The following is a 19,657-nucleotide window of genomic DNA, read 5'->3' as shown; positions in this document are numbered from 1 at the left end:
ATCCAGTGCCAGCTGAAGTTATGGTTAAGTCTCCCATGGATTAGGACATCAGTTACTGGAATGTAACTCAGGGAAAATTTGGACTTAAATATAATTATACATAAATGTAACATACAAGAGCTAGTGTTATAACCACCTTTAAATTAAGAATTGGAGGTGAGATCATGATAAGTGTCTTTATTTACCCAGTGCTTGTCTATCTCCATGATAGAAATCCCCTCAGATTACTTACCAATAGAAATAGTTAGAAAATCAGAGAGCAAACAAATTATTCTACACCTTAAGAGCTTTTTCCCTTCAGGATAGATATGGGGCAGCACCAAGTCACTTCTGAGCAGCTTTGACTCTACCTATAAATATGAGTACTATAAGAGAACACAATTCTCCACTTAAATCACTTCTCTCAAAAATAAAAATAAATCTGTTTGCCAGTTCTAAAATGAGCCTGCACTTTTACAGTATCATTTTATGTTAACTGTTTTCAAACTTTAGGATAACCAGAAAAATTAATTTGCTTATGACATATTTAAAACATATCGTGAGTTCTTCCATTCTTCCCTTTTATATTTGACTAGAATATAACAATAATTAGCACTTATATAATAGCTTTTTAATTTCAAAGCATATCACAAACATTAACCAACAAAGCTTTGCAACTTTCCGGTAATGGAGGAAGGTGTTGCTTCAATTTCACAAATGGAGAAACAAAATCAAATGTTAAGATGCTTGTCCAGAGAACTATTAACAGGACTAACATATTTTTTCAGTAGCTACCGGTGTTATCTGAATACAAAGAAATACTTAATCTAAGTTGTATTTATCTATGCTTATATATTTACTATCTTGTCTATTGCATGTTTCCTTTAGGAAAACTATTTTCACTGTGGAAGTGATTTATTTTATATTTCAAAAAATGTCATGTGATACAATTTTTGCTAATTTGACATTACATCTCATCTTTATTTTTGAATGATTCACTATTCTGACTGTCCAGTTAAGCAAAAGTAAAAATAATCTTTCAATAGTATATGAATGGTGCTTTGTGTGAATTTATGGTGTAGTTGACAATGCATTATAAATATGGGGAAAAAATAACTTTTTCACTATATGAGGCACCCATAGATCCTAATTCTAACTTGATACTTCACACACCATCATTAATGCTTATTTGCAGGAAGCTGCCTCTGTGGACAAGCACGCATTTTGAAGCCTTGCAACTCCTGTGGCAATGTGCAAGGGAGCTGGAGAGCACAAATCCAGAGGTTTTATCCTCTGAAGGTTCCTCAGTACAGCTATGTACATGGGAGGGGGCACTCATTAGGAGAAGGGTGAGCACTGTGGGATGCTGGAGGATCTCCTGAGGGTACAGATATTTCAGAAAGCACTTCAAAATGAAGCACTTTAAACAGAGCTGTAGCAAGACAGCTCCACACGTGGGGCAGATGTGACACATGGGGCAACACCAACTAGTGCAGTGGTAGCAGTGTAGTCAGCTGCTACTGGAGAGGCAGCTATTTTTGCAGTCCCACCACCCCCACCGAAGATTGCATCTGGGGCTGCTGCCCTGGTCATTCTCCCTCAGTTACGTTACTGGCTTCAAATGTGTCCCTCTTTTTTATGAGGGTCATTTCTGAAGTGTTCTTTCAACAGTGTATGTTCGCACCCTCACTGCTTGGAAGATTTCAAAGGCACTTGGAGGGCTCCAAACAGCACATCCATTCATGGCCTCTGTACCTTCAGTCTCCATTTCTCAACTGTTTGCCACTCTCCAGTGTTGCTACTCTCCAAAGAGCTCTCCAGTGTAGAGCATGGGTAAAGACTATACGAATGTACAGGTGCTAAAAATAGTGGAATAAGGTTACTTTAATATGTTCTCATATTTTCTAGATTAGGATTGTCAAGATTATATTAGTGAGAGGATTTAATTATGCTTTTAAGTATGGTTCTTAGGCCAAAGTTATAAGATTGTAGTTATGTGTTCCCCTCAGTTTACAGCAGATTTCAAGCAGATAAGTGGGGGTTTTACACAAAGGTGGATTGTAAATACACCCTTTAAGTATCAGCTGGGGTGATGGTGATGCACTTATTCATGTAATATTTTACCCTACAGCTGCCCCTTTTAAAATCATTTGATATACTTGGGTTAGGGACAGAAATTACACACAAACTGGTATAAGTGATAGGAAACCAATTCAAACGTGTAACACAACAGAAGCTGATTCACATAAACCACTTTCAAAATGGCCAAAACCAGTTTGAGATAAACCTGAATGGTTATATTGAATTTAACTGATTTAGGTTAAATTGGTTTATTAAACTTCTGTCCTAGATCCCTCAAGATTCAAGCTAACTCAGAGCCCCCACAGCATCTCAGGATGTCTTGCACCTCCCCCACAACCCCCACTCCCCACACCTTGCAGGGTGGGCAGGCTAGACTTGGCCCAAGTTGCCTGCTCCAGCTGAGCAGGGAAATGTTCCCCCTCCCCCCGGCGTCTGGCCTGGGTCACTGCAGGCATGTGGTTGCATTTCTGGAATCAAAGGTGAATGTGTGTTCACTTCCTTATCAGTTCAATCTATGCAGTTTAGACTAACCTGCAAAAATTGAATCACTTCAGCCTCAGGGTTTTTGACCCTCTGTACTTAGTAAAGTATTAAAATTAATATAAATACTTGTGAAGGTATAACTCAATGTAAGTGAAGATGTCATATGTAACCCTTATACCAGTGGTCGATTGTAGAGCCTCTTGAAGTTGATCTGAGGCTGGGGGTGCTGAGTGTTTGTATGCATGCACACACGTGCCCCCCGCCCCAGCCCAGTGAGTTAGTCTTTGGGGGAGAGAAGGGGCAGGGGGCAGATCAAGGCCCCCGCAGTGAGGGACAGAGCACAGCATAGGAAGGAGCAGAGGTATGGTGAGTGGAGCCCTGGCCAGATAGGTGGTGAGAGGATTGAGCCCATGTGGCTCATCCAGAGGTGTGGGGGGCTCCCGCCACTGTGCACACCCCAGCAGAGGCCCCATGGAGCAGGTGCCCCATCCATATGTGCATGGCAGAGGCAGCTGTCATTGTGGGCTGGGCGTTGGCCCCGAGCCCCGCAGCGGCTGGCCCGGGAGCAGCCCAACACCATAAGCATCCCACCACCAGGTGGGGAGGGGATGGGGCTCAGCCCAGCAGTGGGACGCGCATGGCATTGAGCTGCTCCCAAGCCAGCTGCAGTGGGGCTCGGGGTGCAAAGCCCAGCCCGCAAAGGCAGTTGCCTTTGCCAAGCACAGATGGGAGGGGCATGTCCCGCCCCAGCGCAGGGCAGCTGCAACAGTGGTGAGGGGGGGGGGGGAGTGGGGCAGGGGCAGGCCCTGCACAGACTGGGTGGCCTGCATGACAGAGCTGCAAGTGGCTCGTCTGAGGGGCATAGGAAGGGAGGGCACACAGCATGGGATGACATGGGGACATGTGCCACCAGAACTGCATGCAGGGCGGGGCAGGGTGAGCTGGGGCTGAGGTGGCACCGGGCTCTTCCTGGCAGGGGCTTGGCCACTCTGCGCTCAGGCCAGGTGGCTACAGCACTGGGAGCGGGGCTATGGGGGGGCTGCAGGCACCCAAAAATTCACTGTAGTGCCACCACCACCCACCCCAAATGCAGCACAGCCCAGCCCCTGCCAGGAAGAGCCCAGCACAGCCTTCCCCTCCCCTCACCCTTTCACCCTGAGGGCACAGGGGCTGTGTGCCTAGGATCTGCGCAGTGGGGAGGGCAGGCTGCTGCTGCAGGCTGGGGTTGGGAAGTGGCACCAGGCTCTTCCTGGTGGGGCCTGGGCTGCGCTGCACTCAAGGCAGATGGCAGCAGTACTGGGAGGGGGTCAGAGGACTATGGTGAATTTTCAGGTGCCTGCAGCACCCCGCCATAGGCCTGCTCCCAGTGCTGCCCCCACTGCTGCCCACCCCAAGCATAGCAAAGCACAGCACGGCCCAGCCCCTGCCAGTAAAAGCCCGGCGCTGCCCCAGCCCGCCTCGGCCCATGTGCAGATCTGGGGGCACATGCCCTCATGCTCTCCCTGGCTGCATGCCCCCCTCCCCACACCTGGGTGAGCCGCTCACAGCTCCGTCATGCACCCTCCCCCTGTGCAGGGCCTGCCCCTGCCCCATTCCCTCATTCACCGCTGCGGGGGGGGGCAGATTGGGCCCCAGCAGTGAGGGAGGGAGCAGGGCACTGGCAGGAGCAGGGGATGGGGGGGGGACAAGCAGAGACCTGTGGGGCATGTGCCCCCCAGCCTTCCACTTGTCCCACTACCCTGCCTGGCCAGGGCCCCACTCCCTCCCTCACTGCTGGGGCCTCAATCTGCACCCCCCCAGCCAATCCCCCCTTCCCCCACAGATTTACCTGCTGTGGGGGGGTGCATGCTCCCAAATAATTTTTTCTCCCTCTGCCTCAATCTGCCCCCCCTGTTCCCTCCCCACAGATTGACCTGCAGGGAGTGGGGAGGCGGGGATGGTGGTGCACAGTAGATCTTGGGTTGCTTTTTAATTTAAAAAGTGATCTACTCAAAAAGGTTGGAGACTACTGCATTATACAGTAAAGTGAATGTGTATTCAGCATCACACAGTTGGAAAGATGATGAAGGACACTTTTAAGATTAGTGCTGTTTCTGCCATTGCTCTCTAGGGTTGTTTACAAGTTGAGTTATCCTATTTACATTTTTTTTTTTTAAGTAAAAACTTTCTTCCTACAGGATTTGAACCTGCTATAGGGCTAGATTCATGTACCAAGTGAGCTGGGATTTTTGACACCCCTAGTCCCAGTATCTGAGGTATCTTTTCTAAAGCAATGTATCTTACCAGTCCTTCTCACAAGTGCAGTGCCATTATCTGTAATATGCAAAGAAGTGTCTTCAAATTAAAGACAAACAGAAACTATCTAGCATTATAAATCATGAATTTTCACTTTCTATATTAATAGGCTCTCAAGCTTCAATCTAATTTATTGTTAATTGTTAATACACAGACCAAAAATATGGTATACAATTGGGGGGGGGGGTGTATATATATAATGTCTACCAAAGAGATATTATACATTTCCATTTATTTTGATACATATTCCATATCCAGAAATATCCTTAGTCTTCCTCCTTTAATAGATTTGGACAGCCTTAATTCTAAAGATTTTTCTTGAAAATTGTCAATAGGCTTCTGATTATTGGCAATTGATCATACAGATTTTTTTATGACATGGTCCTCTCGGATGTAATTCTCTGCAAGTCTGACAAAGATTCTTTTTCCCTAATGCAGAATTTTTGTATAGCTAAAAGCCAACATCAGATTGTTGTCATCAGGAAAATGAGCATTTTCTGTGATTTTTTTGGGGGGGGATTTTTTTTTTTTTGTGCACTCACTTCTGAAGGGGCAATTCATGTTGTATTCAGAAACTACATTTCATTTGCATGCACAAATGCTAGTTTGCACACTTAAATACCAAATGTTGTTATTAAAATCCATACCCAGTGAGCTCACATCTCTCTTATGCATTGTATAAGACTTTAAAAATTATTTGACCTTCAGTGCTTATCCCGTATAAATATATATAATTTTAATTGCATTGTATTTTAGAATACTGGGTTTTTATAAAACCTAAATACTACATTAAAAGGCATCTCTAAAAATAGAAGCAAACACTGTAATTAATGTAATAGTTGTTATATTCTAACATACTTACTTAATATTGTGCATCAGAAGTTGGACACACACTCTTGTTAGTTGGAGTGTCATAGATAATATTAGTGTTATTTTAAATTATCTGTTCCCCCTCCCCCACCTCGTTACATATATGTAGCTTTTATTAACTTTGTAGAAGTTCTTCATAGAAAAATCTTGTTACTAGAAATGTCAGACTCATTTCTGTGGGTCTGATCATAGTCTCTACAGAAGCTAGATTATAATTGAATTTAACCTGTGCAAATGCTACCAACATCAAGCCTCTTATTTAAAAACAAGGATGTCACTGTGTAATTATTTCTCTTAAATACCTAAAGTTAGGGATCAGATTTATAGCTTGTTGTATCACAGAAGAATTAGCCCCCATAGTTGGAATATATCTACTGCCTGTTCATAACTTAATACAGAAGTACTTTTAATATTCCACATATGGTATCAGTTTTTAGTGTTTTGAATTTTTGTTTAACTACATTTTTATATTTGTCATAAACCATTTAGGATGTTACTGTCAAAGGCACAACATGCAGTAGACCTTCTATTGTCCTTCCAGAGAATGCTGTTACTTCAGAGGTAGAAATTGATAACAATCTGGTTAACAGGTACTATATAATATGTGTTACCAATCTTTGTAGTATATTATTTTAAAGTATTATTTTAAAGTAATTGGCCTTTTGTTTTTTTAATCTGTAACCAGTGTTATTTGTGGATTTGTGTGCCTTTTTCATGTGAGGAGTGGGTAGTGTGGAGAGAGAGTAATTAGTATCAAAAGGGTTTTTTTTTTAATGTGTAGGCCCAGTTGACAAAATAATCTCATGAAATTTGGTTAAAATTTGACCTGAATGAAGGCAACAAGATTGAGTGCATTTGAGTTATTCTTTAAGAATAACATAATTTCAATTTGAACACAAAATTATATTTTAAGAGATATTAAAACTGGATGTTTTGCATAATTTGGATTCAATTCTGCTGCTTCTCTTGAGAGCAATCTTACCTTATGCGAAAAATCACAGTGTGGCCTCATGAACAAAGGTTGCTTTGGCCAGTAGGTTTAGGATGGAGTGTGTTGGAAACTAATATCCTTGCTCAATATGGGCGCATCTACACATTGCCCTATGGCAATGTTGTTACTGTGCTGTACTTTAGTACTTCCTTTTGGAAGTACTAAAGCATGGTGCAGTAACCACTCATACTGCACCATACTCATGGCTCATGGTTATTTTTAGCAGCTACTTCACCATAGCAGCGCACTATAATGGGAGGAGTGCGCCACTGTGACAAAGTAGCTTCTGGTCACGCGTAGACACCCATGGATGCTACATTGCTGTATCCCAGCCAAGCATCTGCCTGTTCCAAAACTTGACTACCTTCAAAGTCAGACACAAACTTTTAATAATTTGCTCAGTACGAAAGATAATATGAACAAAATTGGAAGTTAGATTAAATCTGGAAAATATAAGAAAATATATATGCCAAAGAAATCATGAAGAATTTTCAATTGTGCACTCATACATTAAATTGAAGGCATATGAATTAAATTAAAAGATCTGAAAAGTTACTAAAACTTAAAAAGCATTTTTAATATAACAGATCTTTGGAAATTCCATCACAAATAAACCTTGCATCTCTCTTACAAATGGTTTGCTTAAACTGGTCCTTTCCATTTTAAATTCTTTGGTGTGCAGACTGTCCAGACTTCGTTGCATTACCTCAAGGGTGTATTTTGGATTTTCTAGTGTGGGGACCTTTTTTGTTTAGTTCAGAACACTATAGCCTAACACCACATCTGTTTTCAAGCAAAGAGAGTGATTTTTTTTCTTGTGAGCTCCAATAAATTAAATGTGATTCAGGGCGGTGTTCTAAAAGGAACGTGCCAAGCAGGACAGGTGGTGTTATGTTTTTCAGCAATGGATGTGGAAGCAATCAAGTACAAATTTTAGTTGCAAGCACACAAAAAAGCAACAAACTCTCCCTTTTGCTGAAGAAGGTTGTCTGTACCTGAAAGCTTGCAAAGAATAATTTTTCCAACTATTTAGTTGGTCTAATAAAAAATATCACATTTACCCAAAGAACCTTGTCTGCCAGTTACGTATTGAAGCCTTTGATCTGTGTGTTAGAACAAAATAGAGGAAAAATAATCAGAAAAGCATTATTAAAATACAGTGCAAGCTGTTTTATAGAGTTTAGCTGAGACAGGCTTCCAACATTTAGTTCTGGATTTGCACTTCTCCAGTGTGCAAGACCTGTTTCAGTTCAGCATCATGATGAATTGCCCTATTTAGATTAGACTTGGATCCAAGCTTCCTAAAGATGGAGAGGGTTCAGAGATGGTTTTCTGAGTAGGAATGTCTTTAAATTTGATCCTCAAGGCTCCCCCGGTTGCCAGTGATATCATTTTCTGGCAGGTTGACAATGATGTGGGGATGTTCAGAAATGCTACTTTTAATCATAAAACTTAGTTTAGAAAAGACTTACGATTATATAAACATAGACAGATATTTTCTGCAATGTGTCACATTTGCATCAGTTTTGGATCATGCTACTGAACTAAAAGGGGACAAGTTTTTTGTAGAAAAATCAAAAGATCATAGTAGGTTTCTGTGTCAGTTTATTTATGAAAGTTAAAAGTTCCATTGGTTAGAATGATTTTTACTATACGCTGTTTCTGTTATTTTTTTTCTCTTGTGTGCAGCAGCAAAATAAACATAATTTGTAGAGTAAATGCAGCAAAATAAACACATTTATGTTAGGCTCCAGCCCATCTCCCATTGAACTTAAAGGGAGTTTTTTTATTGATTTCAATTGGATTGGCCCTTAGTGAAAGGAGACTGCTACTTAAAATGTTTTTAAATAAAGTTGACTTGAAATTTTCAAATGGTAGAGAAAGAGCTTTTACCTGTTTCACCCCAGATATTAGAAAACATTAAAAACTTATATAAATTCTCTTTTCCATAATTTTACATCCAGTCTTATGGGAAAATCAATACAGACCTCATCAGTCTATCAGCTTGAGCCTATCTTCATTTTGTTATTTGAGGCAACAGTTAATTAAATATCAAACTGATATTTTCAGGGAGTTATTTATTTCCATATTGTTCTTTCCAGAGGGCATGCCAGTGGATTAAAAAAAATACAATGTTAAAAAAACCTATACAGAGATTGTGTTAATATTAATAGATGTATATGATCATTACATTTTAATTTTAACTTGTTGCTTACTGCCATGTTTTGTTTTGATGTTTTCACCCAGACCTCATAGTCCTCATCTGAGACATTCTAATCGACACACTAAGAATTCAGTTAGCTCACTGACGTCTGTTGGTAAGAAATACTTCAGTATATGTATTTTAAATATAGGTGTTTACATGAAACAAAAAGTGACTTGTGCAAGTAAATTGTAAAGAGAGAGAGAGAGTTCCTCCACTGGTTTGACAAAGTCCTTTGACTTCAGCTGATTTGTACTGATTTGGCACCAGCTGAGGATCTGGCCTGGGGAAATTAGAATGACTCTATACCCTGCACCTCCTTACCCAGTCCACCGTACACAATGACTGTCTTGTATACCTAGGAAATACTGAGGATGTGGTAGAGTGAATTATGTTCTTAAGAATGCATATAGGAACAGACCAAGTTAAATGCACCTATATCCTCTCCCCTCAAATCTATAATAATAAAAGCTGAAAAAAGCTAATGTTTACAAGGCTAGAGAGGGCCTGCTTGAAAATGGTTGCATGCATAATACTGTCTAGTTGTCAGACCTACAAAATGTAAAATAGAATAAGAAATCTCATCAGCAGATGTCATTCAAAACATTCAGTTGAAATATGATAGTATTTGGTTAGACATTTAAACAAAAACTGCCTCTGCTCACAATGCATACTACCTTACTCTATAAATGGAGCCATGAAATTCCATATACTTACTGCAGAATAATGTTTTACTCGATGAAAGTAATAGTGATGAAATCTGGTCCTTATGCTATGTTTATGCCAAAGTTTGGGGGTGAAAGCATCTGAAGCTAGTGGCAAAATTCCCACTGTCTTAATGTGCAAGATTTCAGCATGGGATGGTTTGTGTCTAAATTTTTGCTTTAGACTTGTCTCTATTTACAACATTTTTGTTTGCAAGTGCAAAGTACAGAGAGATTACCAGCCTGAATACAGTAAAGTAAAAAAGATAATAAATTAAGACTTGCAGTACTACACAAACTACAGTTAAAATACGTTCAGAAATCTTTTCCCAAATACTTAGCAGAGGAAACAATTCACATAAAATTAAGTTACATATTGAAGTACTGTGAGGTGTTTATTTCCAATTGTATTTTTATTGGCAAAACTTTAGTTTGATTAGTTCAGTTAATTTTATAGGTTAGCTTAAAATAATGAATACATTAACCTTGTTAGATTAAAAAAAAAAGTTCACCAACTTTTTAAATAATTTGTTTTTAAAATATGGAATTGTTTTAAAAATATAGCATCTAATATATGGTAAAGAGGGAAGTCAGAAGTAGTCAAATTTCTGAAAACAAGTGAAGAATGGCACTACTGGACTTTAACTGTAAAATACCAAAAGATCTTCATGGACTAGAAAATGGTTGTAACTAGGGCTGTGAATTAATCACCGTTAACATGCACAATTAACACATTAATTGGTTCTTGCATTAAATGTTTTAATGCATTAATCGCATACATGTTTTTGGAGCTGGCGCCCAAGCTCTGCTCCACTGTCACCACTGCTACCTCTGGGTCTCCCAGTGGGGCAGTGGTGGCAATGCAAAAGACTGCAAGGCAGCTTGGGCATGGGCACTGGGCTGCTGCAGCAAGAAGGCAGGAGTGGGGGGGCATACGCACACATACATGCAGACAGACAAAGACACGAGCAGCCACAGCATACACACAGCCAGGAATGCCAGGAATGCAGCCCAGTGGCTTGTAGAGCAGAACCTAGCAGGTAAGTCTGTGGAGAGGAAGGGGTGGGAGGGGAGGGATGGGGAAACAGATCAAGGCCCCCGTGGTGAGGGAGGGAGTGGGGCAGGAGGGCAGGTGCTGGCTGGGGTGAATGGGGTCCTGGGGCTTGGGCAGGTCATGGGGCAGAGCTGTGGGAAGCTCATCCAGGGGCACAGGGAGGGCATGGCTCCCCACCACTGCGCACACCCCTGTGGGAGGCATGGAGGGCACATGCCTCCTGGATTTATGCACAGGGCAGAGGTGGGCTGCCCACTGTGAGCTGGGGCTCTGCACCTTGCTGCCTTTGCCCCGGGAGCTACATGATGGCTACACCATGCATCCCTTGCCTGCCCAGCAGTGGGAGGCACAACATGGCATCGTGCAGCTCCTGGGGCAAAGACAGCCCCAGCCCACAGTGGGCAGCCCTCCTCTGCCTGTGCACAGATCTAGGGGCCACATGCCTCCCAAGGCATGCACCAGCAGGGATCCACCGCCCCCCACCGCCACGCTTCTGGATGAGCCTTCCACAGCTCCATTCCCTGACCCTGCCCCACTCCCTCCCTCACCATAGGGGCCTCAATCTGCCCCCCCACCCCTTCCCCTCCACAGATTTACCAGCTGAGCACTGCTCTACACATAGCCGGGCTGCATTCCTGTAGGGTTACCATATTTCCAGTTTCAAAAAAGAGGACACCTGTGAGGGAATAATATGATTGGGGAGACAGTGATATGCCTGTTCCCTGCCCCTGCTCCTCACTCCAAGCTACAGCCTCCCCCCCAGCCCTGCTGCTGTCCCTTACTCCTGACCCACAGTACCCCACATCCTGTTGGGCATGTGAGGAGCCCCCCTTCCTGGGCTCCAAACCCCACACACGCATCCACAGCCCCCCACACCTTCACAAATCCCCCCCCCACACACACCCCATACCCACCCTCCAACCATACAAAGTACCTGCATAATTTTGAGTATTTCTGTGCATAGGTTTGAGTTTTTAGTTGTGCAATTAAAATCACAATTAATTGCGACTATTTTTTTTAAATCACACAACTAATTGCGATCACATTTTAATTGCTTAACAGCCCTAGTTGTACCCTATATAGTTTAACATATAATAGCAGCAATGATACCCAGCCCAGGCATTCTCACCATTTGTTGGAGAGAAGTAAGTACTGTTTGGTAAAAAATCAGCTTTTTTTAGGCTGTATGTGTGTTTGGCTGGTTGGGGGCAGGGATAACATTTCTAACCCCCCCCCCCCCCAAAAATAACAATTAATTAAAAATACAAAAAAACTAAATGACTTGCAACTTGGATGTGTCCCCAGATGCTGTGTGCTTCGCTGCATCTTGATTAGTAAATTATTCTTCATTAACAAGGCATCCACATTTGATATAGGCTGGGTAGTCTTAGGGAGTCAGATGCATTAATGCACATTTAGTTTTCACATGTGTGTTTAAATGATGTAACAGGATGGTGCCCAAGGGCTGCTGTGATGCCCCCTAATGGCTGATTTGATCTTGACTGGCTACTGCTCCAGCCCCTGAGAATCTCACTCTGCTTCCTCGCTTGCTATGCTTTGATGTTAAGTCAGTAACGCTAGCATGATAACATACATTGGGCTGCTCTAAATGGGCTGCCTGCTAAACTGGAACAGTGTAGCCATCTCCACTGCTTAGCTTGGGGGTGCACTAACTGTCACTGTCACTCAGCAGGCTTACTAACAGGCCTGGCAGATTTCAACAAATCTGCAAATTCTGTTAATATTTTGTCACAAGGACATGAAAAAGAAAGAAGCAGGCTTACTTATCCTGTCTCAAGCACCATGCAGAGGTAGCTATACTGCTTCCAGTGTAGGAGGCAGCTCACCCACAGGAGTGCAGTGTGTTTGGGGGGCTTCATTACCAAGATGGCGAGCTTTATGTACAGTCCTAGCATTAGCACCCATCTCACTTGAGACTTGGATTTCTAAGTGGCTTAGGTGCTTCTGAAACTTCTTATCTTTAGCATGAAACCACATGAAAAGCCATTTTTTAAGTGGAAGGAAAGACATTGTAGTTACCATTAGTCAAATGTTCTAAACCATCTTCTAAGGGCACCGACAGACATGCAGGTCCCTGCTTTAACTCATGGTGCATTGCATAAAGCGCCATGAGCTAGAGCGATCTCCGCCCCACAATCCAAAAGATGTTAACCAAGGTTAGGGGGTGGGGGAGGATCAAGCCTAACTGTCTGTCCTGTGATTGGGGCTGGGCTGATGCAGACCTGTCCCCCCTCGCACCTCTGGTGCTGTCTGCAGGAAGGGAGAGGAGAGGGAAGAGGGAGCTGCAGGCTGGGGTTTGCCTGGCCTGAACTGAAGACAGGAAGAAAAGAAGGGAATGTGAGGTGGGGAGCTCCAATCCATCCTCCACCCACCCCCAGCTCAGACCAGGCAAACCTGTCATATCTCCCCCTCCCCCCTGCAGATAGCACTGGGGGTAGGGCTGGGCTGCATCAGCCCAGCCTCGATCATGCTAACAGATTGACCCTAGGGAACACAAGTTCCCTAATGTGCTCTACTTTGGAGTGCCTTCATCTGATCCCTCATTAGATAAGGTTTAATTTATCATGCAGTTGTCCACTTTTAAAGCACTGTGCACCTGTGCATGTGTCATGGCACAGCTGTAGAGAGCTTTCAGGGGGTCAATTGCATGACAAATATAACTTCTGTCTGTGCCCTAAAATTACAATTGCATTTGTTTTAGACCCAATACTGCAAATGCAAAATTCTGAGCCCAGCTCAGAAGACCATTCAATGGAACTAATCATGTTTTAAGTATGTACTTATACCTGCATCAAGAGCACTCTGGCCTTGAAAAAAATTGCATGCAGAAATCTTCAAGAAAACAATAGTTTTATAACAGATATGTTGACAGTCTCACTGAGATTGGCATAGTACCACTCTCATTCTCATAAACTAAGAAAACAAGCACTAGAAATCAATCCTCAGAAGAGGTATATAGAAAATCTGGGTTTATAAAAATGCTGCTGTTTAGAGGCTGAGCCCTGCATTGTGATGAGCATGTTCAGCTCAACATATTTTGTTTCATAGAGTGTCATTAGTATCTTTCAAGACTGGACTCTTAATTTGGGGGGAAAGGTGAGGGACAATATCAGTACAAAGTGAGAGTAAATGTGAATATTAAGTAAATATAAGTCACTCCTCACTTGTAGATGTATTTAAGCTATGCAGTAAGAATGCTTGAGGAATGTCTGTTTTTTTTTAAATGCCATGAATTATCTAGAGACATGATAATACACTAGAATTCTACTTCACATGTTTTGCTACCCAGACAACACAGGCCACGTGATTGATCTGGTAAATGATCAACTGCCAGATGTCAAAATCTCTGATGAAGATAAAAAGAAGAATCTTGAGTTATTAGAAGAAGCAAAAAAAGTGAGCGAGAGGTTCCTAATGCGCAGAGGCAGAAAATCAAGAAGCAGTTTTCCTGAGTCTCCCACAGGTAGGTGCCAACTATGAAAATAATTTAGTATATTTCACAGGTTTACTGATATAAAAAATGTATTTTCAACCAGGGCATTCACAGTTAATGGTTCTGTGCATATACTGGTAATCTGCCTCAGGATGTTATCAGAGTCTCTTTCTGACTCCCTTCAAAGACTAGTGTAAGTCCTTTCCATTTAGCTCCTCTAGAACTAGAAAAAGTGTTTTGTTCAGAAAAATTTTCCACCAAGAATTTTATTATATTTACTTGTTTATTTATTTTTGCACACTGAAAGGTGTTGTGGAAAGCTTTCAGTTTTTATTAATATTGTGATTTTTCTCTGGGGGTTTATTTACATAAAAAGTTAATAATTTTAAACTAATTAATTTGTCTGGGGGCAGGGCTGGGCTGGGCAGTTAATAGTTCTGATATTTAAGGAGAAAAATGTAGACATGTTCTATACTAAAATATTTTTCCTTTTTAAAACATATATCAAATTTTTTTTAAAAGCCATTTTAACTTGAAACAAAGTTAAGATGATCACTTATAATAATGCCAATATAATTAATATAATGCCAATTAGTAACAAAAGTTTCTATTTTAGAATTGTTCTCAAGCTTTTTGAGGAAAAAGTCTTCTAAATCTTTCTTTACAAAATTGTTTTCTGATAACTTCTAACTCATTGCAACCATGTTTTCACCAGTTTCCTTTGTTTCCTTTTCCTTTTTTCTATTTCTTATATTCCTTATCCTCATTCCATAATTACTCTTTAGACCTTTTTTCTTTTAACACTGAATCCTTTATTATAGCTGCTGTTTTGACAGTTTATTTCCATGAACATGATTCTACTTATGTCTTGGTGTTTGGAAAAAGCTTTGTTCTAAAAAACTGCTGTATCACAATGGGGCTAATGAAATATATTCTAACACAAAACATTCTTCTAGGCCTTCAAACACAAATAGTGGCTAAACTACAAGCAATTGCAAGGCATTCCTAAGGATGGCAAAAGTTGCTTGATGCTCCCTTCCACTAAGATAGGCACTCTAACTCATGGCGCTTTACATAAAGCATCATGAGTTAGAGACGCACTGAACCCAATTGACATTCGCCTGTTGAGTTGGGGGGCACTCCAGCAGCCACCCAGGAGGCTGCCAAACAAAACCACACTGCCAATTTGCCCCAGCTGGCATACTGGGGGGAGCTGAGCCAGGCCCTTTCCCCCACCCCCTACCCAAGCCTCTTGACAGCAGCAGCACGCAGCTGCTGGCTCTGGTTTGCCATGGCCAAAACTGGGGTGGGGGGCCTGGAGTGGGGGAAGGGAGCCCCCCTCACCCTAATCCCCTACCCATCCCCTTCCCTCCCCTGCTGCACAGGGTGGAGACTCTCTCCTCTCTGTGACAGCTCTGGGGGCAGGGCTAAGCAGCAAAGGCACATGGGATATAGGCAGAATCATCCATGCTTAACCCTCACAGGGAACCTGAACAGAAGTTCCCTAAGGGGTTCTGCTCTAGAGTGCCATCAGCTATTAGTTGGTTTAAAGAGAGTTACATTTTTGCATGATTAGCCTTTTTTAAAGTGCTAGGCAGCCATGAACATGTTATATCATGGCTGTAGAGCACTTTCAGGGGCCTTATCTCTCAAAAAAAATGTAACTGATGTAAGCAACCTAGGAGGTTTATCTATTTTCAATATACTGATAAACTTTAGTCCTTTCTTCATGTATATCCACTTTTCTTTCTCTGAGTTGCAGTGGAACCCTTCTGAAGACAAAGTAAGGATTTTGTACCAGAGAGGCCCGCTAGAAAATTAGGATTTGGGAGTGATATATAGCCCTCTTAAGAATTTATTTGGCAATTGCTTTGGTTTTTTTAAGAATGCTATCTTTTGTTCCCCTAATACATGGGTGCTCAACTTTCAGCCCAAGGGCCAGATCCAGCACAGGGCACCATGTCTTCTGGCCTGTGGGGTCACCCATAGTTCTAGAAATTTGGAGGCTGCCAAATCTCCAGACCCACGATGAGCCCCAAGCCCTGTGCATGGGATCCAGCACCCAATTACATTGTGCAAGACTGAACAGGGGCTGTGCCAGGCCTTAGGCCCCAATCCTGGTGTGGAGGGCTGGGGGGTGCAGCTGGGTCCTGGTATGTGAAAGGTGGAAAGTGGCAGCACTGGGCTTCTGAGACCAAATTCTTTCAGGCAAAGGTTGGGAGGGAGGAGTACTGAGTCCCTGGGACCCAATCCCAGTTTGTGGGGGCAGGAAGGGGCAGTGCTGGGCTCCTGGGACCCAGACCCAGCACCCAGGGCAGGGTGTGGCTGGTACCAGGCCTCAGGACCTAATCTGCCCTGCAGACCAACCCCACACTACTCACCTGGCCCATGGAACCAAAATGTTGAGCACCACTGCTCTAATACATTGTAGTAAACCAAAATAATTTGTTAAGACTTGAAAATGCTCTGGCCAAGAATGTTGCCATCTAATGATTATAGCACTATAGCATTGTTTGGTTTCTTTTATCTGAATAAAAGACTAAGAAATAATGAGCTAATTGCAAGAATTATTAAATAAGTTTTTGTTTTTTCAATTTAATGAAGCAGTTTCCCCGACACGTAGTCCAAGAGTTTCACCTGTATCATCTCAGAGCAACTCACTCACTCTTCCAGTCCCGGCAGGTAAAATCCTATGTATATTTTCTTACAAAGCCAAAATACATTTCCTTCCATTGAGAAATAGGTAGTATTAATAAATTAAAGACAGTCTTCTTGATAATGCCAAAGCTCAAAAATGGCCACATTTTATTACGAAAAGTTTATTCTATTTTATAGTCTTTCATTTTATGTCTGTAACGTATTGTCTTTACCAATTGTGGAGCTTTAGTGTAATATTTAATGCCCTTTCTCTGACTGTGTTTGAAGCTGAATGGACAAATGGATTTTGCATTTTTTCCCTAAACTACAATTATATGGATTTTAATGCTTAAATGGCAGATTTTCAGTGTTGTGCTTTTGGTATTGTCACCCAAATTGTCATGTAAAATACAACAGTTAGCCATTACAATAATACAGTTTTCAAACAAAGCGTTAACAATCAGACGTCATCATATATTTTGATTTTTCTAGGCCCTGATATATGTACAGCTGCTGGTGTCGGATCAGTATCTCCACTGCAGGTATGAGTGAACTGTACATGCTAAAATGCAATGCTTTCATTTTTCTGGGAAAGTTATAACCTTTATGAATCTAATGAATTGTGACTAAAGGCTAGATTATACATGGCATAATGACAAGTTTTGAAACATGAAGTAATAGAGAGGTACTGGAAGAACCAGTCAAAATCAAAAGGGCAGAGAAGTAATCCTGGCAGTTTTCAATACATGAGTCTAATTAATCTCTACCTCAATTGATATGAAATTAAAATAATAAATAATAAGTAATAAGGCTGATGACGGGGGGGGGGGGGGGGAGGGACACTGCACTTTACTTTCAGCTCAGCAGGCCCCTGCACCCAGTGCAGCACATGCCCAGAAGAGGAACTGCATCAATTTGATCTGGTTTGCCCAACATCTGTATAGATTGCATGCTTCAGTGGGGCTTTTTCACTTTTATCTAATAGCTGATTGAGTCAGGTCAGCTGGAAGCTGGGTCAAACTGACACAGTTCCTCTTCCAGTAAAGCGCTGGGTTTGTTTGTTTTTTCCACATCTGTCAGCAGCCTTTGAGATTACGTTAAGATTACTCAATTTAAACATTGCAATAAAAATGAGAGATTAAAATATCATCTCAGAATATCTACAGGATAGCAGAGCTAAATGCGGTATTCATTGTGTGTATGTATAGATGTGTGTGTGTGTGTGTGTGTGTGTGTGTGTGTGTGTGTGTGTGTGTGTGTGTGTGTGTATATATAAAGCAAATGTGATTTTTTTTTCTTTTTTCTTTTTGTTAGAATAACAAAATTATAAAAGAGGATGAAGGGCAATCTGCAGAAGTAAGCACTTAATACAGTATCTCATGAAATCTTCCTCTTGAATTTAAACTAAGATAAAAATGTTATTGTGTGGCTTTGAAATCAGGTAAACCATTTTAAACAAAATGAAATGATAAATAGTACTGAACTGAAGATACCACAAAGGACCATCTGAAGTACTGGAGGGAAAATGGTTGCATCCCACCTAAGGGTCCAGTCCTGCAAAAATTTGTAGTCCAGTTCATCTTTCCTCACATAAGTAGTCTCATTGATTTTAGCATTTAGCACCAAATTGTAATGTGATGCAGTTACACATATAGGAGTTAAGGGGAAGTAAGACTTCTGAACACATCTCTGCCTGTGCACAGTCTCACTGGTATTCCCTACATCTTCACTGGACCACAGTGGTGACAGAAAGGGACATATGCTTTGAGCTCTCTTTCCCCTCTGTTCTCCCTCTTACCCCAAGCATGAAGGTAGGGAGGAGGCAGAACTTTGACTTGAACCCACCTCCCCAACACATGAGCCAGCAAAGCTGGTGGTTGCCCAAGGGGTAGGGAAGTAAAAGGGTTGGAGGAAATCTATTTCCTTTAGGAGCAGGAGAAGAATAAGGGAGATATTGTAGTTTAACTGAGGCATCAGAGCATGGAAAAAGGTCAAGTATAAGCCTTGATAATCAGAAAGATGAAATAAACATTGGCAATGGATTTTGCAAAGGAAATTTACTGATGAGAAGTTGCAAATAGAGTAGAGAGAAATTACAGGGACCTGGGAAAATGAGAACTATCAAGGGGTGGAGCTATCATGTATGCTTAATTTGGGGGGGGGGGGGGGAGGAAATGTAGGTTTATACATTGGAAATTGGGGTAATAATAAAAACCATACACTTGACAAAAGGAAGACTCATGGAAAGTAATGATTTCCATGAAAGGTATTGAAGTAAGTGTGGAAAACCTTAGATTGAACTCAGTGAAGATTTTTGCCTAAGTTTCATTCCTGCTTCAGGTACAGATGAGGTGTTCAGTTCTCATTGACATCAGTGAGCCTCAAGGCTAGGGACAGACATTATACATAAACCAGTTTAAGTGATCAGAAACTGATTTAAACCTGTAATACAGCATAAATTCAGTGCATGTAAACCAGTTTCAAAATGGCTCAAACTGCTTTAAGATAAACCTGGTTGAATGTAGTATCAGACTTAACTGATTTGGTCAAACTGGTTTATGCAATGTCTGACCCAGACCCCTTCCTAGTTTAAGTTAAACCAGAGTGCCCCAGTATCCCAGATGCTTTGCAGCCCTGGGCTGGGCTGTCTGTGGAGTAGAGCAAGGTTGGCCCCGCCCCTTTTCTTCCTAGCCAGAGCACTATCACTGCTCTGGCTGGCTGAGGGACTGCAGTGGCTTCCACCTGCCCCTGCCCCCCACCCTGCCCGGCTGCTTAAGCAGGGATTCCCCCCTCCCGCCCCCTCCCATGGTAGAGACCCCAGTGCAGGGACCCAGCATTTGGCCATGTCCCCTCACCTCCTCCATGCTAGCTACTTCTGAGAGGTGTCTGTGTCGGTCTCCAAGTT

At 42.1% G+C, this 19,657-nt stretch overlaps 1 protein-coding gene across 3 annotated transcripts in view; it reads left to right on the top strand.

Moving 5' to 3' along the window:
• Positions 1-19,657, top strand: part of IRAG1 (inositol 1,4,5-triphosphate receptor associated 1) — a 115,053-nt gene that overhangs the window by 51,161 nt on the left and 44,235 nt on the right. For all 3 annotated transcript variants that reach the window (XR_009460035.1, XR_009460036.1, XM_019476745.2), the window contains 6 exons: positions 6,199-6,299; positions 8,948-9,018; positions 13,972-14,145; positions 16,720-16,797; positions 17,245-17,294; positions 18,067-18,108. Coding sequence is in view for 1 of the 3 variants with exons in the window: in XM_019476745.2 (XP_019332290.2) it covers positions 6,199-6,299; positions 8,948-9,018; positions 13,972-14,145; positions 16,720-16,797; positions 17,245-17,294; positions 18,067-18,108 (516 nt within the window). In the remaining 2 variants the exon portion in view is untranslated. The remainder of the gene's footprint in view (positions 1-6,198; positions 6,300-8,947; positions 9,019-13,971; positions 14,146-16,719; positions 16,798-17,244; positions 17,295-18,066; positions 18,109-19,657) is intronic.

The sequence above is a fragment of the Alligator mississippiensis genome, chromosome 2, assembly GCF_030867095.1.
Source record: "Alligator mississippiensis isolate rAllMis1 chromosome 2, rAllMis1, whole genome shotgun sequence".
NCBI classification, from domain to species: Eukaryota; Metazoa; Chordata; order Crocodylia; family Alligatoridae; genus Alligator; species Alligator mississippiensis.
This window is presented reverse-complemented; position numbering and strand designations above follow the sequence as displayed.